Source organism: Bos indicus x Bos taurus, chromosome 13, assembly GCF_003369695.1.
Source record: "Bos indicus x Bos taurus breed Angus x Brahman F1 hybrid chromosome 13, Bos_hybrid_MaternalHap_v2.0, whole genome shotgun sequence".
NCBI lineage: Eukaryota > Metazoa > Chordata > Mammalia > Artiodactyla > Bovidae > Bos > Bos indicus x Bos taurus.
Genome location: NC_040088.1, coordinates 45,820,224 through 45,846,859, shown reverse-complemented (window position 1 = coordinate 45,846,859; position 26,636 = coordinate 45,820,224). Strand labels below are relative to the sequence as shown.

The following is a 26,636-nucleotide window of genomic DNA, read 5'->3' as shown; positions in this document are numbered from 1 at the left end:
ATGTGTGATTATTATAATCTCTCTCTCCTTCCCACCTCCCCTGCTCTGGATGTATTGCATATAGTTAAGCGTCTGGGGGCAGGGGGGAACCCTCTTATCTCTTATTCAAGTAAGGCAGGATTTTGAACTTTGGAGCTACACAGTTGAGATCAGTGTACACCTCAATATTGTTTGAGTTGCTTTAAAACAATCGCATTCATTTTATTGCAGACATTGCCTCCCTGCTTCCTCTCACTAGGGCAGAAAGAAGCCAGTAGTAAGCAGTTCCTAGGACATGAGTGCACATTGCTTAACTAGATAACTTAGTTGACCCTCTGCCACTTGGCCTGAATTTGCCCCAGTCGAGGACACTCAGACAGTGTCATCCCAGTGCCTGGATCTGTGGCTGTGCCTTCCCCAAGACGCACCATCCCTGTCCTTGGGCCATGTCCCCAAGCCTGAGAAGGCACCTCCAGGCGTCAGTCCTTGCCGAGGCGTCTTGAAGGCGGTCTCCGCGGAGCAGCCCAGACTTCTGGAGGAGTCTCATCTGATCCCACTTGCTGGTGGGGGCGAGCCTGGTCTCCTGCCAGGCTGCCCAGCTGTTTCGTTCCAGATCCGCCTGGAGCCTACAAAAAAATTAAAAAATAGCTCGCTCCTGCACTCTCGCCCCCAAGAGTCACCCCAAGAAGGCTACGTTCCCCCGCTCCCCCACTCCTTGCCTGTAAGGGAAGCTAAGCCTGCCCAAAGTGGCGGGAGGAGAGTTAATGTTCGCTTTGTTATTGAGAGAAGGGGAAGCGAGTAGGATTTCAGTGTGTGTGTGTGTGTGTGTGTGTGTGTGTGTGTGTGTGTGTGTGTGTTTGTGCGCGCGCGCGTGAGTGTGTGTGAGAGAGAGAGGGAGGGAAAGAGACCGAGAGAGTTGTTTTGCAGCAGAAAATAAACAGGGAAGCAGAGAAGGGAGAGGCCGGTGCCCCAGCTGTCCTCGGGGCCTCGGGAGCGGCGCACACCGTAATTCCCTTTGCAGAGCCCCACAGATTTCCACCAACAATGACATCACTCCGGCGCCACCGACCGGATTACAGCTGGGGGGATTTTCCCGGGAGCGCGCGGCCCGGGCGGAGATGGGGGGCGCTCTCCAGGGTGCTGAAAGGGGCGGGGGCGCGGGCTCGCCTCACGGCGCCCCCAGCGGGCGGAGGCGGACCGGCCCGGCCGGGGGCGGGCAGGGGCGGGCCCCGGGCGGCCCGGGGCGAGGCCCGCCGTCTCTGCAGCCCTCATTGGCTGCCGGCGGGCGCACGTCACTCAGGCTGGTGCTTTCCTCCCTCCCCGATGGAACTGGAGCCGAGGAGGAGCTGAAAATGCAGATTTAGCATCAAGCACAGATACACTCGCTCTTTCTCTGAGATACACACAGCTCTGCACGTTAGCACCGCTGCGAGCGAGCCGGGCTGCCAGACCACACGGCTTCCCCGCCGGCCAGAGGCTGGAGAACACACACTGATTTGCTGCTTTCCAAACCCCTAATCAGTGTTTTCCTCTACACAAAGATTTTTCAAAAAACAAACACCAACAACAAAAACTACATTTTTTTTTTTTTTTTTAATTTGGACCTTCCTTGTGGGACCCTGCTCCGCCATCCTGCGCGCCTCCTGATACCACTTTTCACTCCCAAAGAAAGATGAGAGGTGGTTGTATCTCCCAGGGGAAGGCGGCCGCGGGGCTCCTCTTCTGTGTCATGGTTTTTGCATCTGCTGAGAGACCGGTCTTCACGAATCATTTTCTTGTGGAGTTGCACAGAGGGGGAGAGGAAGAAGCTCGCCAAGTTGCAGCAGAGCACGGTTTTGGAGTCCGAAAGGTAAGCATCTCCCTTGCATTTCGCATGTTTGTTTCTAAACGGTGGCAGCCCTGCGCAATCTCATTGCAGATTCGCAAGTTTTCTTTCTTGTGCGATGCAGATATTCTGCCATCGGCTCTTCACACGACATCGCCTCCGGTGATCTTTCACGGGTTATGTAATTAAAATGCCCTTCAAATGCTACTCGGAAGGTCATGAAAACAATTGATCGCCCTTTGACTTGGTGGAGAAAACAGGATAACACCTTTCAAACAATGCGGTGCGCCCGGGCTGCTGTCCGAGCGACCAAGTTCTCAAGGCTGCCTGGGGGTGAGGCAAGAAGTGCCCGCCGTCTGGGCTTGGCGTGGCAGACCCGTCGGGGATGTGCCCCCCGCCCCTATCTCCCGGAGAAAGGCTAGTTTCCGAGGGACAGGGCTGGAAGCTTGGACATCGCAGTTCATCTGCTTGCTATTCGAACCCCGCGCCAGGAGGACTTCCCTTGCCTGACTCTGGTCCCGGCTCTTTTCCAGGGAAGACAGCCCCCAGCTCCAGGAGACTTGGAAACAGAACTGGTTTGTCTTTTCAAAATCGAGGGCTGAAACTTGCCCACCTCGCCTCTGCCCACCCACCTCGAAGCGCACTCAGTCGGCTCCCCAGTTTTCAACTTGCAGCGGTAGACGCTGGGGAGGTAGATTTTAATGGGATTTCCCCTCGGAGAAGTCGGGGTATCTCTCCCTGTATGTGGGCAGCCGGCTTGGCTTTCCCACCAGAAAGCGGGGATCCCCATCCAAGAAGTTGTCAGAGTTCAGCCGTTTCCCAGCCGGGATGCCGCGGAACTGCTTCGGAGACTCCAGGGTCCCCAGTCTGCAAGGGCGAGGGAGCGGAGAGCACTGGATGGGGATCGCGGCTGATCTACTTGCTTCCTGCGAAATGTCCTGCCAGGGATCTTAAGTGTCCTTAGGGGACCTGACGAGGGGTGGGGTGGGGTGAGAGGGCAGAGAGAAACCGGGGCGAGCGGAATCTGGAGGACTGAGGGCTGCGTGCGATCTAGCGACCGGAGGGCTGGCCGGGTGGAAAGTCTGTGGGATTCCGGTCCCAGTCCTCCCTCCTGACCCCAGGAAAGACTCTTGAGCGGTGGGCGCTTCGGGTGATGCTTGTGCGTCGCCAGGGCAGCGCGAGCTGGGGACTCGGTCCCGACTTCCCACGCGTGGCGCCTCCTTCCCAGCCGCGGCTCAGGCTCCTTCCACCTGCTGCGGGTTCTCTTGCCTCGGTAGGGCGTTGGCCACCGCGGTTCTGACCCCCAAATGGGTCTGCCAGGGAGTTGGACGGAGGTCCGGGAAACACCAGGGCTGCCGGAGGCGCGCGGGCGGCTCCTGCGGGGGAACTTGTTGCTCTAGGAGGAAGCGTGGGTGGAGCGGGGAGAGGAGACGCGGACCGCGGCATCCCGCGCTGCTGGGGCCCGGGGTATGGGGGCTGTTTCCAGAGTGCCGCCAACACAACAAACAAGCATCCCCTCCTTCTTCCCACCCTCACGCCCCCAAACTTGGCAAGATCCAGGAACCAGGCGCATAAATATAGTACTGATTATTACTAGCTGACAGTCACGGGGGGTTGGGAGGGTGATGGAGTCTCTATACACACTTTTATTTAATACTTTCAACAACTCTGGGAAACTGCTGTTATTATGAAGCCTATGGTTCTGATAAGGAAATTGCCTCAGATAAGGGTCCACGATGAAAACTGTCAAGAATTTAAACCCAGATATTTGCAGGGCAGGAATAGAGACGCAGACGTAGAGAACGGACTTGGGGACACAAGGGAAGAAGCAGAGATGAACTTACGCTCTTCAACCTGTTAGTGTATAGCACTCCAAGCTACCTGCTCTGCAGGGCATGCTCGCCTTTAGGGTATGAAAAGAGATGTGGCAGCAAGCTCTTTAAAAACCCCACCTTTGTAAAAGAGCTGCAGTTGGAGGGGAAAATCTAACCCTCTCCCCGCCCTCCGCGCCCGGGCTACCCAGGTGACTCCGTGGTAAAGAGTCCTGCCTACAATGCAAGAAACACTGGGGACTCGGGTTCTATCCCTGGGTGGGGAACATCCCCTGGAGAAGGAAATGGCAACCCACTCCAGTACTTTTGCCTGGGAAATCCCATGGACAGAGGAGTATGACTGGCTACAGTCTGTGAGGTTGCAAAAGAGTGGGACTAAACTGAGCGACTCAACTGAGCGACTAAACACCAACTCACCCCCTACCAGGCCCTTTCCATGGGATGGGCAGACATCATTATCCTGTTAACTTCTCCTTTTTGAAACTGTGCCCTTAGCATTTGATCTCAGCAATGTAAGCAAACCCAGGTGTAGCTGAGACAGATCATGGCTTAACATATTAATTTTCTAAGAAAGTTATTTCTTTTTTGTATGGTGGTGAACAGCTCAACAAGGGATTTACAGTTTTGGTGATGGGAATTGAGCAACGAGGTGTAGAAAACAATCTCGTAAAAGAATCTAAATCCTCTGCATACACTTACCTTAGAATCTCAAGGAACTCCTATTTTGGGGTGAAATCAGACACCTCAGCCTCTTTCCCATCCTTTGCATTACAGCCTCAAACTTGCAATTCCCATCTAGGAAAGATGGGTTTTTACTTTGCCACATCCTCCTTACTTTTCCACGATCTCTCAGAAGTACTCTTATCCAATGATTTTGTTCTGAGACATGTTTAAGTAAAAGTCAGTGACACTTCCGATGAATTGTTGCATGAAACTACACTTGTTGAGAATAAACGTTCTTTTCCTTCTTTGGATCCATGCCCACCCATCCTCCTAGACTGAGTCCCCAAGCTTCCCTGATGCTATGAGCTTTCCCGTCTCCAAATTCCTGTGGGATGAAAAAGCAAAGACTACGTGACTTAAGCTGTAATGTTTCATTACTTGTTCTCTAGTCAGTTCATGAAACTTTTTGCCATCCTATGGACTATAGCCCCCAGGCTTCTGTGTCTGTGGAATTCTCCAGGCAAGAACACTGGAGTGGGTTGCCATGCTTTCCTCCAAGGGATCTTCCTGGCCCAGGGATCAAACCCATAGTCTCTTACATCTCCTACATCGGCAGTTGAGTTTTTTTTTTTACTGGTAGTGCCCCCTGGGAAGCCCAGTCAGTTCATACATGTAAGTAAACATGGGTGTTAGTGTCTTCCCACTTGAAAAGGTAAATATTCAGGGATGGAATCTTCTGTATTTCTGGTTTTCTTACCAATTCCAGCCATTACTGGATTTGCCAGCCTGTAAGAAAACTTCTTTCCTTACTCCTCTGGGTTTCCCAAACACTGTTCAGTCTTATTTTCATCATGTTGTAATGTACTTTGGTCAACATTTCTTATCTATTTTTCATTTTAAACCCTCAACACTTCCTTTTCCTTCCTCTCCCTATCACCCCATCCTTCTAGATGCTCAGTGTAAGACAGCAGAGACTCTCAGCAGTTATTCATCTGAAGGATGGAGGAGGGCCTGCTATTTTACTAAGTTATTTCATCTCATGCATTGGTGAGATAGAAATTATTGGCATCAGCTCTAATTCTCAGATGAAAATCTTTAAAGCTCCAAGAGGTTAAAAGTACCCTCAGATTTAAAGCCCAATGGAAAATAATTTTGTTTTTCTATCATGCTGCCTCCAGGAAGCTTTCCCTGACTGCCAAATACTTTGCCTTTTGGGCACCATTTTAGAATTCAGTTATTTTTTCTTTTCTTTTTTCTATATTTAACACTTATTTGGTATTATATGAGCATATGTCATTAGTATGCTTGAGTATGCACTTCTTCAGGTAGGCTGTAAATCTTCCAAAAGACAATATACTATGTCTTTTTATCATGTCTATATTGAGCACAGTAGCCTATGTCTAAGAGCCTCAATGAATATTTGTCAATTATTTTGCCTAACTCCACAAGACTATGAGCAAACAGTTATATTTCCTCTTGAAAATGGAATAAAAGTACCTATAACTTTACCCTCAGGAAGGTGTGTTGAAACTAAAGTTTTCTATTTTATCATGATGTGGCCCAGATCTGTGAGAGAGATGTATATGTACTTAAAGTTTACAACAATGACAAAGACATTATTCTAAAGATTGCTTTAAAATTTTCAATGCACTGCCAATTTTAATTCCTTTTAAAAATAAGATGATGGTACGGGGAGCGGGGTGGGAGGGGCGTTCAGGATGGGGAGCACGTGTACAACCATGGCAGATTCATGTTGATGTATGGCAAAACCAATACAATATTGTAAAGTAATTAGCCTCCAATTAAAATAAATAAATTTAAATTTTAAATAAATAAATAAAAATAAAGAATAAATAAAAACTTAAAAAAATAAGATGAAAATTATTTATCAAAGTAATGTGTTGAGGGTTGACTAAAAAGCATGTGAGAATTAAAGTAGAAATCCAAACAGCTGACAATTAAGTTTTTTTCTTTTACTATAATGTTTTATTTTTTGCTCATGAAGGACTGAGGCTAGGATGATTACACAAGTAAAATCATGTGACCACTTTTATATGTATAATTGTTAAAAAATTTTCTAGTCCAGTAGTAATTATACTATTAGGTAATGAAAGAGTAAATTTCTGGTCATTTTAATTTTATTGAAGTATAATTTAGGAAAGATTTCTTTCCCAGATGCTGGGAAAGATTAAAGGCAGGAGAAGAAGGGGATGACAGAGGATGACATGGTTGGATGGCATCCCCGACTCGATGGACATAAGTTTGAGCCAACTCCAGGAGTTGGTGATGGACAGGGAAGCCTGGTGTGCTGCTTCCAAGGGGTCGCAAAGAATTGGACACAACTGAGCAACTGAACTGAATTTAGGAAAGAGCACAGCTTGAAAATTTTTTGTTAAATGGGCACACATATGTACCCAGCCTCTAAATCAAGAGATAAACTATCATCAGCATTCCAAAAGTCCCCTTTATGCTCACCTGGATAGTTTTTAGCTTTAGGCTAAATTGCTTAAAAAATATTGCTTCTGTGAATATTGTAGTATATGTATGTTGGTGAATACATTTATACCTTTCTGTTGGGAATATTCTTAGGAATATCAGTTTTCCTTTGTTGTATAACAAACCAGTACAAATTTAGTGACCTAAAACCACACAATTTGGTTATTTCTTTTTCTTGCATAAAGAATCTGGCACGTGTTAGTTGGTTAGTGAAGCTTCTGCTTAAAGCCTCACAGACTGAGCTCTGGATATTGACCAGCTGTGTCCACATCCAGAGGCACAACTAAGGGAAAATCCTCTTCCAAGCACATTCAGATTTTAATGAGAGTTCAACTCATTGTAGTTGCAGACCTGGAATCTTTATTTTCTTGCTGGCTGTAAGACCAGGACTACTCCCAGCTTCTAGAGGTGACCCTCATGACCTTGCCACATGGCCTCCTCCATAAGCTTTCATACAATCTCACCCTTCAGATCTCTGCTTTCTGGAAGGGACAGTCCCTGGTTTACGTTAACCTGATTAAGTCAGGCCCACCCAGGAAAATTTCTCTTTTGATTCTTTTGAATCAGACTAAACTGATCTGGGGCCTTAACTACATTTGATAAACCTCTTCACCTCTGCCATGTGATGGAATCTAATCACAGAAGGAAAATTGTCATAGACACCATCCTGCTCTTACTCAAGGGGAGGGGATTATTTGGGGCACAAGGACACAGGGAGCAGAAACACTGGGGGCCCTCCCAGAATTCTGCTGACCACGGACAAACTGGCAAACAGTTTTCCAAAGTAGTTGTGCCAGTTTGCATGCCTGCCAGCCGTGTGTGAAGATTCCATTTGCTCCACATCCCCACCAACATTTGATATTTTATCCCTTTTTCCTTTTAGCTGTTTTGACGGGTACGTAGTGTGTCTAGTTGTGATTTGTACTCTGTGTTTCCCTGATGATCCTCTGAAGCTGAATGCCTCTTCACATGCTTATTTGTGTTTTGGATTTTTTTTTATGCAGTATCTGTTCAGGTGTTTTGCCCTTAAAATATTTTCTTTTGGGTTATCTGTCTCAATTTTTGGTTTGTAGGGATTCTTTACCTATTATGGATAGGACTCTTTTGGCAGATGTATGTATTTTGAATATTTATTTTCACCATTTTAATAGTGTCTTAATACCCCAGTGATATTGAATCCATATTGTATAACTTTACTTTCACTTCCAATGCAAGTAATTTTGTCAGTCAAAAGAATTCTCTGGCCATCTTCCTCTGTTTGGGGGATGAAGACAGAAACAATAGGAAATAGATTTGATCCTAAGTGTTTCCAAAAGGATTCCTATTTAAGAAGCCCTTAAGGGATAGTTTTTCTGACTACAAGATCTACTCCCATGCTAGCTAAAGGAAAAGACCCCAGAACCCTACTTCTCCAACATGGCTGCCATGAATTCTTTTCAGACTCCAACTTAATACATTATGACTTAGGTCAAGTCCAAGTTCTTCCCTCACACCTTCTCTGATTGTTCTAGAACAGAGCATTTATCTTTTGGGAATTTCCATTGCACATAATTTGTTCCTTTCCTTGGACCAGTCACCAGTCACATCTGTCACAGATATCACCATGCCCAATGCCCCTCTTGTAGTTGAAGGAAACCAAGAACAGTAATGTCGAAAGGAAAAGATGATGTGATTTGGATTAGACAGCACTGGAGACTTGGCTCAATAATGAAATCCCTCAGAGGCTCATTTTATTTGAAATGGTTAATAAAATATGGGGGTTGTGAAAGATCAATAATATAGTGCGTGTCAAGTTCTGGACACAGTGCTGAGTGCATAGAATAAAGGTCTATTATTGGTGGTAGCAATAGTAATAAGATGATGACCTAGCCATATTTTTTACTCAAGAAAGCTTTTGTGGGTTGTACCTTCTCAGGAGTGACAATCTAATTAAGTGAAGAATTAGACACTCAACCCAATGGCAACCCACCCATGAATCAGCCATGGTCCATGAGATGGCCTGGCCCAGATAGTTCAGTGATCTATAATTCATTATAGACCATGGTAATTATCTCCACCAATCATACCGGCTTCCTTAGGAAATTTGACTCACTAGTTGCTATAGAATGGAGAATAGAGTATAGTTAGCATGAGAGCACCCACCCAGGTCTTGGGAGATGCAAATATTTCATCTGAGTTTCTAATAATTTCCTGCTCAACTTCTCAGCCAAAGAACTCTGTGACAGAGACTTAAAGCTAATCATCAAACTAACTTCCTCTTCTACATGAGCTACCTCATGTAGAAAGATCTCATTTCCCAGACTGCCTTGCAGGTAGATGTGATCATATGATAATCCCAAACAAGGTATTGTAAACAGAAGTGATGTGCATTTCTTCTATGCTTGATGCATAAAAACTACATACAGGTTGATTTTCCACACTCTTTTCTGCTCTGAGTCTTGATGTGATCGAGAACAGTAACTTTGAAAGCAAAAGCTAAAGATGTCAGAGTCAAAAGATGAGAGGAGCCCACATCCCTGACTCTTGACTTAGATGACCTTATGTGAATGAAAAATTATTATATTAAGGCACTGAGATTCAGGATTTTATCTTTAGAACAACCAGCATTACTCAAACCAATACATTCTCAATAAATGTCCCTTTATTGCTAAAATGATTCTCCAAGCCTTGCAACCAAACCAAGCCAAATTATAGCAACAATAGTATTTTTAAAAGACTTATACATATGTATGTCTTCTTTGGAGAAATGTCTATTTAGTTCTTTGGCCCATTTTTTGATTGGGTCATTTCTCCAAAGAAGACATACAAATGGCTAACAAACACATGGAAAGATGCTCAACATCACTCATTATCAGAGAAATGCAAATCAAAACCACTATGAGGTACCATTTCACACCAGTCAGAATGGCTGCAATCCAAAAGTCTACAAGCAATAAATGCTGGAGAGGGTGTGGAGAAAAGGGAACCCTCTTACACTGTTGGTGGGAATGCAAACTAGTACAGCCACTATGGAGAACAGTGTGGAGATTCCTGAAAAAACTGGAAATAGAACTGCCTTATGATCCAGCAATCCCACTGCTGGGCATACACACTGAGGAAACCAGAAGGGAAAGAGACACGTGTACCCCAATGTTCATTGCAGCACTGTTTATAATAGCCAGGACATGGAAGCAACCTAGATGTCCATCAGCAGATGAATGGATAAGAAAGCTGTGGTACATATACACAATGGATTATTACTCAGCCATTAAAAAGAATACAGTTGAATCAGTTCTAATGAGGTGGATGAAACTGGAGCCTATTATACAGAGTGAAGTAAGCCAGAAGGAAAAACATAAATACAGTATACTTACGCATATATATGGAATTTAGAAAGATGGTAACGATAACCCTGTGTACGAGACAGCAAAAGAGACACTGATGTATAGAACAGTCTTATGGACTCTGTGGGAGAGGGAGAGGGTGGGAAGATTTGGGAGAATGGCATTGAAACATGTGAAATATCATGTATGAAACGAGATGCCAGTCCAGGTTCAGTGCACGATGCTGGATGCTTGGGGCTGGTGCGCTGGGACGGCCCAGGGGGATGGTATGGGGAGGGGGGAGGGAGGAGGGTTCAGGATGGGGAGCACGTAAAATAAAAAAATAAATAAAAATAAAAGAAATTATTCCTATAGTACCCATTTATTTATAGGCAGAAATTTAGAAAATAGAAGTTGTTAACAACCAGCAAATCACTGACTGACAGACTCCAGTGTTTCCCTGAAATTCCCAACTTAGAAATTATCAATACTAGAATAGATGAGTTCTTTGAGCAGAGAAAATAAAGCCTGCAGTTAAAACCTAATAAATATAAAAGAAGGGGGAAATTATACCTCTTTTTCTCAAGTGAGTGAATATCTAGAAATCAGTTTCTATTTCAAAAGGTCTTATTAGCTGTAGATCATAATGTTATAGTACATCAGAGAGTGATGCTGATAGTTAAGTTTGCAATAATTGTATATTCAAGTGTAACTACTCAAAGAAGTCAAGCTTTAAAAATAAAATATGAAACCTGATGTTTAAATGATTTCCCCCGACTACAGCAGAAACTTTATTTTACATTAGAGCTCAGATTCATCATTTTGATAGAAACCCTGTACAAAATTTCTGGAATATATTATTTGAGATTCAAATAACCACAGGGCAGTTGAAAAACAATAATTTTAGTTTGTCTTTTTCTACTAAAATGTATCTGTTATAGCTAAAGATGATTTGGTGGCTAAAATCCTCTGATGGTCAGGGAATCAAAAAATTACATCTGAGTTAACTCTTCTAACCTAAATATAATGATTGGGTATTAGTTGATGGCTTCTACATGGCTTTCTACATATAGAAAAAGTAATAAACTCTCTTGACAAGTTATTTTTGTCCCTAAAGCTATTTGACCATGATTTTTTGGATATTGTTGTGATATGCTATGGTCCTCTGATGAGAATAATTGGAAATAATAAGTTCTTAGGTTGCAAATGAAACATTGACACAAACCCTTAATTTTCTGACATAGAATGAAATAAACTTAAGAATGTTACAGCATGTTAACACTTTCTCCCATTATAAAGTTGATAAGAAAATGAAGAAAATTGTAGGATCCTAGAATGGCCCTTCATTTATAACTTTAAATGTGGCGTTGACTCCCCTAAACATCCAATTCTTCTAGTTTTTCCTAAAATCTAATTTCACCACAAGTCCTTTTACCAGAACTTCTTCAATCCCGAGCTCTTCATTTTCGAGCATCTCCTGGTTAGCTGGGTTTTATTTAAAAGTGAAGGGATGAGCCAGCACATGAAAAAGGAACTCTCCTTTCTTTGATATAACAAAGAGAAGAGTGGGCAGATGAAGTTCAGTTTTTAGGTCACAGAGGAAGATATGGGAAGAATATCCACTTAGGAGTCACAGTTATTTCAAAGATGTAGGAGGCAAGGTCAATGTTTAGAGTGAAGAAAGCAGGGCTGGGATGGGGGCTTCAAAAGAGATAAAGTCTTGTGCTCTGAAAATGAGAATGGGAGAAGATGCTGACAGAGGGCTAGCAATGACTTCTGGCCAGTACCAAGGGGCCAAGCAGGATATAGTATTACCAACTGAGTCATTTTCGTAAATAGCACTCAAATGGGGATGATGGAAGTGGGAAGAAAAAGAAATGGGGTTTTTTAAAAAATGGAATATCAAAAAAGTAGAAGAAAAGGTTAATTGAGTTTAGTAGTGAGAGAGCTGAAAGGAAGAAAGATATGGTGAGTAGGGTGTTAAACTCAAGACTCCCCAAATTGAGCACTTCCAAACAATGATAAGGTCTATGGAGGTAAGTTACCAAAGCCAAGAAGAGGTGAAGGTGATCAACTAGCTGAAATGCTCCTCAGTCATGCCATAGCTAAATAGCCATCACCAAGGAAGAGTGTTGAGAGAAAATGAAGTGAAGAGGTTTTAGCACAAAATTTCAGGGGACTTTGGACGCGGAGGGAGAAAGAGGAGCCAGAACTTGGACTGTTAGGGATATGGAAGGATCATTGAGAGAGTGCAGGACTGTGAACAGAATGCAGTTGAGGATTAGGAAAGGAGGGATGGGGCAACAGAGGCCACTGGCTTTAGAGATGAGGTCATTATTAAAATTGGAGGAGCCACCTTAGCACATGGGAAGAAAAGTATGTTGGTTTGGGTCCCCAGGAGTAGTCCTTGGGATAAGGATTAAATACAAGTTGTTTATTCAAAGAGTGATTCTAGTAAATATTGGCAGGGGAGTGGGCAATTGAGAAAGGGAAGGGAAGGCAGGAACTTAGGGTATATCGTATAACAAGTTGTCACTGTGAGTAACTGGGACTCAGTCCCACTAGGAAACTCTGGGAGCTGGTTTAGAATCATGTCCCAGAGTCATACTGCCTGAGTGGGGAGGGAACTGGGGTATTTATACACCAATTGCAATCAGACACTGATTCATGATTGATAGTTTCTTCTGGGTGACATGGACTCTGCAGCATTTTGACTTGGCAAATGTTCAAACAGAGCATAATTTGGTCGCCAGAGAAAATTCTCAGACAAGTAGATCCAGAGGCTTGCATGCACTAAATGCTGAGGCCCAAAAGGATTTGAACAGGAAATGGATAGTGTCTGCTACAGGAAGGAAGCCAAACTGTGAGGCTGCAGTCAGTAAGATGCAGTAGAAGTATCAAGTGTTGACAATTCCTTTATATAAAGGGGGGACAAGAAGAAAAGTTTTGCTGCTCTCCCAATTTGTCTCACCCTCCACCCACCCCGGAGCACAGCCACACATCTGTTCTCTAAGTCTCTGTCTCTATTCCTGCCTTGGAAATAGGGTCATCTGTACTATTTTTCTAGATTTCATTTGTATGTGTTAATACGTGATATTTGTTTTTCTCTTTCTCAATCTACTCTGTATGACAGGGTCTATCTAGGTCCATCCACATCACCACAAATGACAAAATTTCATTCCTTTTTATGGCTGAGTAATATTCTGTTATATACATGTATCATATCTTCTTTATCTATGCATCTGTCGGTGGACATTTCGGGTGCACTGAGAGAACAGCATTGACATATATATATTGCCTATAAAATAGGCAGCTAGTGGAAGCTGCTGTGCAGCACAGGGAGCTCAGCTTGGTGCTCTGTGATGACCTAGAGGGGATGGGGTGGAAGGGAGGCTAAAGAAGGAGGGCATATATGTTCACATATAGCTGATTCACATTGTTATACAGCAGAAACTAATATTGTAAAGCACTTATACTCCAATAATAAAATTTTTTTAAAAACTCAAGAAAGAGGAAAAGTATTATTATGGTGACTTAAACTTCTATGCTTCTAATGACTTTTATGATAATGATTTCTAAACACTTGTCAGACCACTCACCAATTGGTACCCCACCAAAATATTGTGAGATACCTGCTGGTTATTCTAACTGGTTTATCCAGACTCATTTAAATTTTGACAACCAATAACTTAAGTTATGGAATTACAGCTTGTCAGAGCAGGAAGAGATCTTGGAAAGGCATTAGATTAACCCCAAATTTTACACATGAAGAAAAGGAGATGAAATGTGATGTTTATGTTCCCAGAAATTTGCTATGAGCATTTGAACCCTTTTGCTTCCTGCTGTGGTTCAAACGATGCATTCACACTAGACAAGAGAGAGAACCAGACTGAACAAGATTTCTTTGAGTGATTAGGCATGTAAACCAACTTGTTTGCCAGTTCATTTCAGGTCTTCCTGGTCTGCTTTTCAGTTTTGCTCCTACATTTTTTATGGATTCCAGGTTCCCAAACAAAACTGCTCATAGATGCAGAGATTAAAACAATGATCTATTGGATTTATACTTGATAAAAGGTAGAATAAGAATTTTGTATTTCTTTGACTGCCTCCTTAGTGTCTAACACAGTGCTGTACATTTAGCAAGCACTCAATAAATATCAAAATATGTGGTTAGAAAAAATTCAAAAATTTCGCAATAGCATTAGATACTCAGTAAATGATAAACAGATGTGCTATGAGATACTGTAATCAGGAAAATCAAGCATGTTAGGAACAGTTATAAGAATATCCTAATTTGTGCCTAATTGTGTTCAATTAATTAATTAACATTAATAGTCTAAAATCTTGGGACTTAAGGAGAAATTAAGAAGCCAGCAGCAGAAAACAGCAAGGAGATCCACAAATTCTGTTTCCTCGCCCTTAGCTTGTTCTCCACATCTCTGAGGGCAGGGGTTGGGGATGGGGGGAGCAATGTCAGTTTCATCAGGACGCTATCAGTTCTCTTAAAAAATGATGGAGTTTGCATGTAAAAAGGTAGTTGGCATGAAAGTTTATTCTAGTCAGTTCTTGTTGCCTGTGTCAACCAAGAATAGGAGACCAAGTAAGACCTTGCAGAGCCCAAGATGTGGGGAGGAGTTTGGGAAACAAGCCACTGTTGGTCTCTTGGAGTCCAGGAGCAGTACCATCAGGGAGTGGGATGCAGAATCAGGCCAAGGGAACCTTGGAGAGTTGTGTCTGCAATGAGGCAAGGTGAGAGCCAAATTTGGACCCAGAAGCTGAAGCCTGAAACAAGCCATTCTGGCCATGAACTTAGAAAGGAGGAAAGGACCAAAAAAAGTTATGGGAGTTTGAAACCAATGGACAAAGAAAGTAACAGGAGCCACAGCCTTAGCAGGGTAAGCATACAAGCAGAAGGTTTAGTCCATTCAATAAACATGTGCCTAGCATACTCAGGCAAGTGTGATATCAGACCCCAAGACATGGACTTGGGGACAAGTAAGAAAGGTTTCAGATATAGAGAAGAGGTCAAACTCTTGTGTGCAAACACTTTTTGAATCTTTGGTTGTGTTACATTTATTAAGTCCCATTGGCCAAAGAAAGCCATCTGGTCAGGTTCAAAGTCAGTGTGGAAGGGAACCATCCAAAGGAACTGATACAGAGAGACATGAGCAAAGTGAGGGGAACTTCCTCAGTGGTCCAGTGGTTGGGACTTCACCTTCTGATACGGGCAGTGCCAGTTCAATCCCTGGTTGGGGGACTGTGGTCCCACATGCCTTGTGGTCAAGAGACCAAGGCATAGCACAGAGGCAGTGTTGTAACAAATTCAATAAAGACTTTTAAAAAATGGTCCACATTAAAAAAAAAAATGAGGACCACTTCTGCAACATTCTCCTACAGGACACTCTGGGAGCTATAGCAACTCTGAGTTATCCCATCCAAGGAGGAATAAGCCAGAAAATGTAGCCACCAGCCCCTATTCTTCATCAGATTACACCTGAGGGGCAGCAAATCCCTTGTACTTCTGCCCACCCCAAGCAGACCAAGCATGCATCCACAGTCAGAGAACCCCCTCAGCAGAGAGATGCATGAAGACTTTGGCACAGAGAGACACGGTCTACAGTGATCTCCAGGGCAAGGAGAGGGGATATAGGAAGGGCATTAAAACAGTGTCTACTGCACAAGCAGTGGAGACACAGACATTGAAAACAGACTTATGGACACAGCTGCAGGGGGGTGGAAGGAGAGGGTGGGATGTATGGAGAGAGTCACATGGAAACATACATTACCATATGTAAAATAGAGAGCCAATGGGAATTTGCTGTAGGACTCAGGGGACTCAAACCAGGCTTCGGTAACAACCTAGAAGGGTGGGATGGGGAGGGAGGTGGGAGGGATGTGCAGGTAAAAGGGGACGTGGGTAAACCTATGCCTGATTCATGTTGATGTTTAGTAGAAACCAACATAATACTGTAAAGCAATTATCTTTCAACTAAAACTAAATAAATTAAAAAGAAAAAAAAATCGTCTGCTGCACAGAAGGCATAAATAAAATACAGAAATAGAGAAATCCCAGATAAATTGGAGTGTCTGTCATAGGCAACCAGAGTCCTGACCGTGTATTTTGTGATGGATCTGTGATATCCGACATGTAAAGCAGAAGGGGAGTCTTCACAAGGCAGGCAAGGTCAGGTTGAGGTGATTTGCAGTGAGGCTCAAAATTTCAGCAAGTAAAAGGGAGTTTATAAATGTTCAAGCTGGTTTTAGAAAAGGCAGAGGAACCAGAGATCAAATTGCCAACATCCGCTCGATCATCGAAAAAGCAAGAGAGTTCCAGAGAAACATCTATTTCTGCTTTATTGACTATGCCAAAGCCTTTGACTGTGTGGATCACAATAAACTGTGGGAAATTCTGAAAGAGATGGGAATACCAGACCACCGGATCTGCCTCTTGAGAAACCTATATGCAGGTCAGGAAGCAACAGTTAGAACTGGACACTGAACAACAGACTGGTTCCAAATAGGAAAAGGAGTATGTCAAGGCTGTATATTGTCACCCTGCTTATTTAACTTATATGCAGAGTACATTATGAGAAATGCTGGGCTAGAAGAAGCACAAGCTGGAATCAAGATTGCTGGGAGAAATATCAATAACCTCAGATATACAGATGACACCACCCTTATGGCAGAAAGTGAAGAAGAACTAAAGAGCCTCTTGATGAAAGTGAAAGAGGAGAGTGAAAAAGTTGGCTTAAAGCTCAACATTCAGAAAACGAAGATCATGGCATCTGATCCCATCACTTCATGGGAAATAGATGGGGAAACAGTGGAAACAGTGTCAGACTTTATTTTTTTGGGCTCCAAAATTGCTGCAGATGGTGACTGCAGCCATGAAATTAAAAGATGCTTACTCCTTGGAAAGAAAGTTATGACCAACCTAGATAGCATATTGAAAAGCAGAGACATTACATTGCCTACAAAGGTCCGTCTAGTCAAGGCTATGGTTTTTCCAGTGGTCATGTATGGATATGAGAGTTGGACTGGGAAGAAGGCTGAGCGCCGAAGAATTGATGCTTTTGAACTGTGGTGTTGGAGAAGACTCTTGAGAGTCCCTTGGACTGCAAGGAGATCCAACGAGTCCATTCTAAAGGAGATCAGTCCTGGGTGTTCTTTGGAAGGAATGGTGCTAAAGCTGAAACTCCAGTACTTTGGCCACCTCATGCAAAGAGTTGACTCATTGGAAAAGACTCGGATGCTGGGAGGGATTGGGGGCAGGAGGAGAAGGGGACGACAGAGGATGAGATGGCTGGATGGCATCACCGACTCAATGGACGTGAGTTTGAGTGAATTCCGGGAGTTGGTGATGGACAGGGAGGCCTGGCGTGCTGCAATTCATGGGGTTGCAAAGAGTTGGACACGACTGAGCGACTGAACTGAACTGAACTGAAGAGAGGATGGTGTAGCAGGTGAAACAAAATGCACTGGAATTGTATAAGGTTTACTGTTAGTGTCACCTGACTAGATGCTAAGAAAGAGGGGAGATGAAGCCACAGAAGTGTACTGAGGACAGTTCATGAGGGGTCACCCACACCATGTTAGGCATTGGAATTTTGTGCCTAAATAGAAGGGGGCATTGAAAGATTCTTGAAAAGTATAACCAAGTGGCCATATACAGGAAACCCTAGGATAACAAGTTGAGCTGATAGTGAAGTTGGAGGTAGAGGCTGCCTTGCTCTTTTGTCCTAAGAAACCATTCATATCCTGGAAGCAGGTAGCACCATCCCTATTGACAGATGTTGCTATTAGGGAATCAGGTTACCTGTCTTTTATCCCATTGCCACTGGATGATGACATCAGAGATGCTAATAGCCACAGTGAATGGCTCGTAGAGGTGGCCAGTTCCATCCATCAAATATATTCCAGCTAAGAACAAAATGATTCAATGCATCCCACTTCCTCTTAAATACACAAATACATGAATCTAAAACTAGCCCCCTAACTTACAAATCAAACAGAAAAGCCAGGACAGAAATGTCATCTCAGCACACCGGATAAGCCCCTTATTCCCTGATATTCCAAAGGAACGGTGCCTATACTAGATTTTTATTTCTGAGATGATACATGGAAATTTTTCCTTAGTCTAGAAAGGAACTGTCTGTGTGAGTAAGGCTGAGACTCAGCTATTCTTCACCTGTCTCGTTGTCTGTCATTTTAGATTTGATATAAATTAGTTGTGTAGTTCTTGGGGATAAATCAGAGTTTGAATCCCACTGTGGACTAGTAGCTCAGTCCTACAGAAATAAACAATCATGGACATCCCAAGCTGTTTTGCCTTTTGGTGCTCCTAGTTGTAGGCAAGAGAAGCTCTTAGCATGACAGAAGAGAATTGAGTGTTGTCCATGGAGAACAATGCTTAGGAGAAGCTTAGAAATGAGCTGGGTGGGTTTAGAACCAGCTGTCCTGAGTGCTAGATCAAGGATTTTCCCCTTTCTCCTTTATCTTCCTCTCAAAGAGCTGATCCCCTCCTCTTACAAATAGCTAATTCCAAAGGAACATCCATCCATATAGTTATATTCTATTGACAAGTTTTTATTGAGACCTGCAGAGACAAAGTGCTTTAAAAGGGCTAGGTTCTACAGACAGCAATGTGACATACTCAGATTTATGTGCAAAGAAAAGCATATTATAGTTCTCTAGCTTATAAGACTTCACTTGATCTGATGGCTTCATCCAGCTCTTACAAATACCTATTTTAAGTGTTGAAGTGTGGAAAGCTCTGTTTAGCAATTGGCTTCTGGTTCTACATACAAAGGGCTTTCTCACATCAGGTGACCCTTACAATATGCCCTGATAAGTTCGGGCTGAGTAAGATTTTCTGTCACATCTGGTTACTGAAAGACATGACATCCTCACACCACAGGCTTCCTCCTGTTGACAGAGGAGCTGAAGGCACAAATAAATAATTAGGCTCCTCTGCTGTTTGAGCGGCATCTGTTCAAAGGAGCTGTCAAGACTTCCACTTCTCTGGTGAAATCATATTTACTTTATTCATCTAAATAATGTGGCTTATTTGCCTTCAGTATGAAATTGTCTTGGTCTGTTTCTTGTTGATTGATTTTTATGAGATAGCATATCATTTGCTGTGCATCCCTATGCCAGTCTGCTAAGAGTGGAATGACTTCTTATTGAATAGTTCCAATTATTATCTCCTTTTATAGTTTTAGAATCACTGGATTTATTCAAAATGCCCAAGTCCTCATCTCCATGCTATTCACTGCCCAAACATGCCCCTCAAACAAATAAAAGGAAAAGAATGATCAAAAGAAATAAAAATAATAAATAAAAATTGAAAAAAAGAAAGATACATAGTCTATATTCCTGGAGAAGGAAATGGCAACCCACTCCAGTATTCTTGCCTGGAGAATCCCATGGACGGAGGAGCCTGGGGGCTACAGTCCACGGGGTCGCAAAGACTCGGACACAACTGAGCAACTCTACTCACTCACTCACTCCCTCACTCTATATTCCATTTCCAACACGCTGCTTTGTTTGGGTAATTATAGCAATTGAAATCCACTGAAATGAGCGTCTTTCCTGGTGGCTCAGATGGTAAAGAATCTGCCTGCAATGTGGGAGACCCAAGTTTGATCCCTGAATCAGGAAGATCCCTTGGAGAAGGAAATGACTACCCACTCTAGTATTTTTGCCTGGAGAATTCCGTGGACAGAGGTGCCTGGCGGACTACAGTCCATGGAGTCACAAAGAGCCAGATAGGACTGAACAACTAACACTTTCTTTCTTAAATGGATTATATTATTTTTAAGACTATTTTTAATATTATTTCTTTTAATTGGAGGATAATTACTTTATGATATTGTGATTTTTTTTGCCATACATCAATATGATTTGGCGATAGGAACATGTGTCCCCTCCATCATGAACCCCCTCTCATCTCCTTCCCCACCCTATCCCTCCAGGTAGTCACAGAGCACCAGCTTTGTGTGCCCTGCTTCACACATCAAACTCGCACTGGTTATCCATTTTACATACAGTAATGTATATGCTTCATTACATACAGTAATGTATATCCATTTTACATACAGAAATGTATATACATCAAACTCACACTGGTTATCCATTTTACATAAGTAATGTATATGCTTCAATTTGAGCTATTCTCTCAAATCATCCCGCCCTCTACTTCTGTCACTGAGCCCAAAAGTCTATTTTTAAGACTATTCTTTAAAAGCAACTTTAAGGCACTTCCCTGGCAGTCCAGTGGTTAAGACTCTGCACTTCCAATGAAGGAAGTACAGGCTCAGTCCCTGCTTGGGGAGCTAAGATCCTACACGCCACATGGCCACAAAATCAAAACAAAACACAGAAGCAATATTGTAACAAAATCAACAAAGACTTTTAAAAAGGTCCACATCAAAAAATCTTTAAAACAAAAGTATACTGCTCTTTTTTAAAAAAAGCAATTTGAAGTGTACAACAAAACTGAGAGAAAGGTACAGATAGTTCTCATACATGCCTGCCCCTACACACATAAGCTGTCTACTTTTATCAACATTTTTCCTCATTACTCATCAGAATGGCACCTTTTTTTTACCAAGGATGAACCTATATTGCCACATCATAATGCCAGAAATTCATAGTTTACCTTAGGGTTCACTCTTGGTGCAAATTCTGTAGGTTTGGACCTGAGTATAGTGACATATCTATCATCATAATATCATACAAAATATTTGGACTTCCCCCATATTCTCTGTGCTCTACCTGTTCTTCTCAGCCCCCACCACCTCTGGCAGACACTGAACTTTTTTTATTCTCTGCACAGTTTTGCCTTTTCAAGAATTTCAGATAGTTGGAATCATACAGTATGCAGACTTTTCAAACTGGGTTCCTTTGCTTTAGTAATATGTCTTTTCGTGATTTGATAGATCATTTCTTTTTAGCAGTGCATAATAGTCCATTTGGAGAAGGCAATGGCACCCCACTCCAGTACTCTTGCCTGGAAAATCCCATGGATGGAGGAGCCTAGTAGGCTGCAGTCCATGGGGTCGCTAAGAGTTGGACACGACTGAGCGACTTCACTTTCACTTTTCACTTTCATGCATTGGAGAAGGAAATGGCAACCCACTCCAGTATTCTTGCCTGGAGAATCCCAGGGACGGGGGAGCCTGGTGGGCTGCCGTCTATGGGGTCGCACAGAGGCGGACACGACTGAAGTGACTTAGCAGCAGCAGCAGCAATAGTCCGTTATCTAGATATACCACAGTTTATTTATCCATTTACCCACTGAAGGACATCTCGGAAGCTTCCAAATATTGACAGTTATGAATAAAGCTGCTGTAGACATCTGTGCGCAGGTTTTTGTCTGAACATGAGTTTTCTACTCATTTGGGTAAATACCAAGAAGTGCAATTGCTGGATTATATGGAAATAGTATGTTTAGCTTCTTAAGCTGCCAGACCGTCTTTCAGAGTGGCTATGCTGTTTTGCATCCTCACCAACAATGGATAAGACACCCTATTGCTCCACCTTCTCACCAGTCTTTGATGCAGTCAGTGTTCTAGATTTGGGTCATTCTAATAGATGTGTAGTGATATGCCACTGTGGTTTTCATTGGTAATTCCTTATGACATATGATGTGGAGTATCTCTTCATCTGCCTGTTTGCCACTTGTGTGTCTTCATTGCCAAGGGATCTGTTATGGTCCTTGATCCATTTACTTTTTAACAATTAAAAGAATATATATACACTTAAATTTATTTGGCTGCATGGGGTCCTAGCTGAAGCTGCAAGATCTTTGATCTTTTGTTGTAGCATGCATTATCCCTCTTGCTCTCTCTCTTTTTTTGTTTTTGCAGGAAAAATAATACTAGTTTTTGGTTTTGTTTTTAACAACAGGGAATCCTGCTTAATGCATTCTGGTAACCTGAATGGGAAGGGAGTCCAAAAGGGAGGGAATATATGGATATGTATGGCTGATTCATTTTGCTGTACAGTATAAGCTCTTTGTACACAACATTGTAAAGCAACTATACTCCAAAAAAATTAATTTAAAAATTTACACGTGTGAACTCTTTTAGTTGTGGCATGCAAACTCTCAGTTGCACCATGTGGGATCTAGTTTCTTGACCAGGGATTGAACCCAGGCCCCCTGCATTGAGGAGCGTGGAGTCTTAGTCACTGGATCACCAGGGAAGTCCCCTTGGACCACTTTTAAATCAAGTTCTTTATTTTCTGATTGTTGAATTTTAAAAGCTCTTCGTGTATGTTGGATAGCAATCTTTTATGTATCCTTTGCAAATATTTTCTCCCAGTCTGTCACGTGCTCTAAATTCTCTTGATATATGAAGTCAGTACCTGAGAGGCCACTCAGTAAGCTTAAATTTTTGATCCAGGAAACTGAGCTAAATAATCGGTTTCTGTTTGGAGCTACTAGGATTTCAGAGAAGGAAGTGGCAACCCACTCCAGTAATCCTGCCTGGGAAATCCCAGGGACAGAGCAGCCTGGTGGGCTACAGTCCCTGGGGTTGCAAAGGGTCAGACACGACTTAGCAAAACAACAGCAATAAGACTTTCTGTGGTTTGTAACACACATTATCATGATACATGACTGAAACCCCTGTGCCTGAGAGGCTTTCTCTAAGATCAGAGAAGCTTAATGAGGACTCCAGGGTCTCCTCAGCCATCAGAGCCACAGACTACCTCCCTGGGTCTGCTGCTGTCTCCATGCTTAGCCACTCATCATGCTCTCTGAGCTTCTTTGTTAATCACCCAAGAGCCTGACAAGAGCTACAATTTATGTTGGTCCTGGGGAAGTGGAAGACAGAGAAGGAGCCTCATGCAGGAGAGGTGGTGGTCTTTACTGATATTCCTCCAGACCCACTTTCTGCCCATCTCTTTTCCCAAAACAAGACAGAAAGAGGTGAGAGTATTCAGATGGCTGAGGTGTGTGACCCTAGGTCCAGACTTGAAGGAGGAGGAACCTTGATTGGGGGATAAGATACAGGTTAGCACAGATGAGCCCTGAGAACCTATTAAACAAGAGATTATTCAGGCTGAAGAATGGGTATAACATAGGCAGGAATACACTTTGGTACCGACCCTGCCCCAGCCCCTGACCCTTGTCCCCCATCCCCATAAATTCTCCTCTCTTCCTTTCTGGACCTCTGACCCTCCATCCCATCAGCAAATTTCAGTGAGGCCTTTAGCTGACCATGGCTTAGGGTGTCATCCTTCCCAGAGATAATTGGATTTTCACTCAAGTGTTTGATATGAAAAAAGAATTAAATTTAGGATGGAGTTGAGAGGGAAACTTTGGTGGCAAGGAGAGGCCTTTTAATGCTAAATCATATCAACTGAGCTTGCCTCTCTCCAAAATGTTCTCGGGGTACCCCTTCCTCTCTCTTTCTCTTTTTTTCCTTACCTTCTAATTGTGGCTGTAAAGCTGCAATCTCCCTATTTCTGTCCATCTCTGTTTCTATAATATTATATGTTTTTGTCAATTGAACATTGTAATTTTCCTGTGTGTTTCTTCATTGGCCTGTAAGTGCCAGTAGGGCAGAGTCTGGGACCGTGTCCCTGCCCCCGCCCCCCCAGTTCCCTTTCTCCCTCCTCCTTACTGCAAAGTGAAATCCCCCACCCCTAAGAGAGTGCATGCAATCCAGGGAAATTAACCATGGTCTCAGGAAATGTCAGTAAAATGAAGAACTAGGCCCCCTTGTGAAATGCAGAATTCCTCCCCCCCCCCAATGGAACTGTTATCAGATGGGCCAGTTTTCAATCCTTGATGTTTTATTTCCCAGATTTTACTCCTTGAACCCCGTACAGGAGCTCCCCTTGCCAATAGAATTATAAAATTCTTTATATGTGGAACGAAGTCCAATATTCCACCAAGCTTGACTCTCAAATAAACATGACTAAGCATCATGAAAATCAGCATAAGGGAAAAACCTGCCAAAGGAAAAGTGATGGGTCAGGACCAGAGACCTCCCACCATCACCATGTTTGGGAGTTCCGGACCCATTTGAGAGCCTGTGGGAAGCAGTGGTCATTCCTAAAACAGCAAATGCACAAAAGCACAAAATTTGAGGTGGAGACTGTTTTCGCAGACCAGCGTCACAGTGGGTGCCTAAGGGGAAGGGACCCTGGTCTAAAGGGAGACAGGTGTGGGCTCCAGGAGGATTTAGCATGCCTTTTATCTGTTCACAATCAGGAGCCAGTTCTTGCTGTTGAGGAAAGTGAGCGTGTGGGTTCAAAGAGGAGCTTTAGCTCGGAGCCATGGTTATCCATGGGAAAAGGAGGCAAGAGAGACAGAAGAGAGGCAATGAGAAGCGTTGCTGGGATCCATAACATTCCGTGGCATAATGAGAATTTCTAAAAACTGCAAGTCTGAGTTAGCAGCGTTATTATACTGTCACCCAGCCTGAACCTTCAAGCTGACAATTTGCTGTGAATTCTTCGTTCACTTCTGTTTTCTCCTTCCTTCTGGAACCATGCATAGTTTGCCTTAAGAGACAAAGGTGATGGTGTAAAATAAGAATAGAAGGGTATGTGTGTATGTGTATGTGTTTTTAAATGAAGATAACATTGGTCCGGAAGATCCCTGGGTGAGGGCATGCAACCCACTCCAGTATTCTTGCCTGGAGAATCCCCCTGGAAAGAGGAGCCTGGTGGGCTACAGTCCATGGGGTTGCAGAGTCAAACACAACTGATGCGACTAAGCATGCAAACAAGAGTTGAGATATATGAGAAGTTTCTTACTGGGAAACAAGTGAAGCTTTGAGGACTTAAGATTGCTTTTAATATATCATTCCTCTTTGGAAGATCAGCATTCTACTTAAGAAATGGAGGAAGGCACTGAGGTCTCTGTGGACAGCAGGTACCTTGCACTACTGAAATGGGCATGGCATCTGTCTTTCCCTGCCTGACGTAGGCTCAAACTTGCTCATAATCTCCTCAAACAGTCACTTCTCAGAGGCTCGGAGGCCTGTGGATTTGGAGTCTACACTCCAAAGACAAGAGGCAAAAAGGGCTCAGAAAAATAGCCAATGCCTGCAGGTTAATCTTCTGTTTAGTCTGTGATCAGTCAATTTACCTGTATATTGCCCAAGTTTCCAATATCAGCTCTATGAGACCAAGTATTAGTAACTCCAGGTCTTCTCTATGAGACCAAGTATTTGTAACTCCATGTCTTCTAGAGCCACAATAGTGCTTCTAGTCAAAGAATCTTGGGTCATGGGTCCCCAGGACACAGCAGAGGTCACTCACCAGCTTGGCTGTGCTTGAGTCACACTCATCTTTGTCTGAAGTCCAGCCTTCAATCTTGTGAATTCATAGCACTTGTTACCAAGCAAGAGATTGCAGTGAAAGCTGTGTGGTGGGGAGGGTCTGGAGGAACAGTCCAGAGACCGAGGATTTCCTTTAAAAGCTCCCCCCCTCAACTAGGAAGTCCTGCTCCTCCATGAGCCATGGTGTCTTTTTCTATAAAATGAGGCAGTTAGACCAAGCCAGGGTGCCATTCAACTGCCCTCGGTTATAATCATGTGGAAGGACTTCAGGATGTGATAATGGGAAGTGGTGGGACCTTCAGCTTGAACTTTTTAAACATATGACCCTCTTAAGGCCATCCAAATGTAATTTTAGAAAAATATTTTTACATTGTAAACACTTCCAATTTGGGGATCATTTTAGACTTAAAAATTTTGCAAAAAATTGCACACAGGTACACCCATGTTCACAGCAGCATGATTCACAATAGCCAAGAGGTGGAAGGTGTCCATCAGCTGATGAATGGATGGACACAACGTGGTACATACAAGCAATGGAATATTATTCAGCCAGAAAAAGGGGAAGGGAATTCGGGCAGTGATTCACACAGATGAACCTTGAAGCTATTCAGCTGAGTGAAATAAGTCAGTCACAAAAGGATAAATATTGTATGATTCCACTTACATGAGATACCTAGAGTACTGAAATTCTTAGAGACAGAGAGTAGAATGGTGGCAGCCAGGACCTTGGGGAGAAGATATGAGGGGTTATTTAATGAACATAGAGTTAAATGTGCAGGATGGAAAGAGTTCTGGGTATCAATAGTAGTGAGGGTTACACAACAGTGGAGAGATACTTAGTGTCGCTAAACTGTGCACTGAATACTTTAAAATGAAAAGTTTTATATTATGTATATTTTACCACAATAAAAATTACTCCTTTTTAAATAGCAGAAAGTTCCCATATACCCCTTATCCAGCTTTTCCAAAGTCAACGTGGACAAAACCATAGGACAATTATCAAAGCCAGGAAAAACATTGCTACAACACTGATAATTAATCTACAGGTTTGGTTCACATTATTCCAGTTGTTCCACTAATGTTCTTATTTCTGATTTAGGACCCAATCCAAGATAGGAATTGATTTTGTTTTCCTGTATCGTTAGTCTCCTCCAGTTTTGAAAATTTCTACTGTCCTGATTTGACTTTCATGAACTTGAAGATTTGGAAGGGTAGTAGCCAGCTAAGGGCTTCCTCTGAC

At 43.1% G+C, this 26,636-nt stretch overlaps 1 protein-coding gene across 1 annotated transcript in view; it reads left to right on the top strand.

Annotated features, from left to right (window-relative positions):
- The first annotated feature begins 1,300 nt into the window (after positions 1 to 1,300).
- The window catches only part of PCSK2 (proprotein convertase subtilisin/kexin type 2), a 240,593-nt gene continuing 215,257 nt past the window's right edge, over positions 1,301 to 26,636 (top strand). Inside the window, exon 1 of the mRNA XM_027559679.1 lies at positions 1,301 to 1,828. Coding sequence (XP_027415480.1) covers positions 1,652 to 1,828 — 177 coding nt within the window. The 5' untranslated portion in view covers positions 1,301 to 1,651. The remainder of the gene's footprint in view (positions 1,829 to 26,636) is intronic.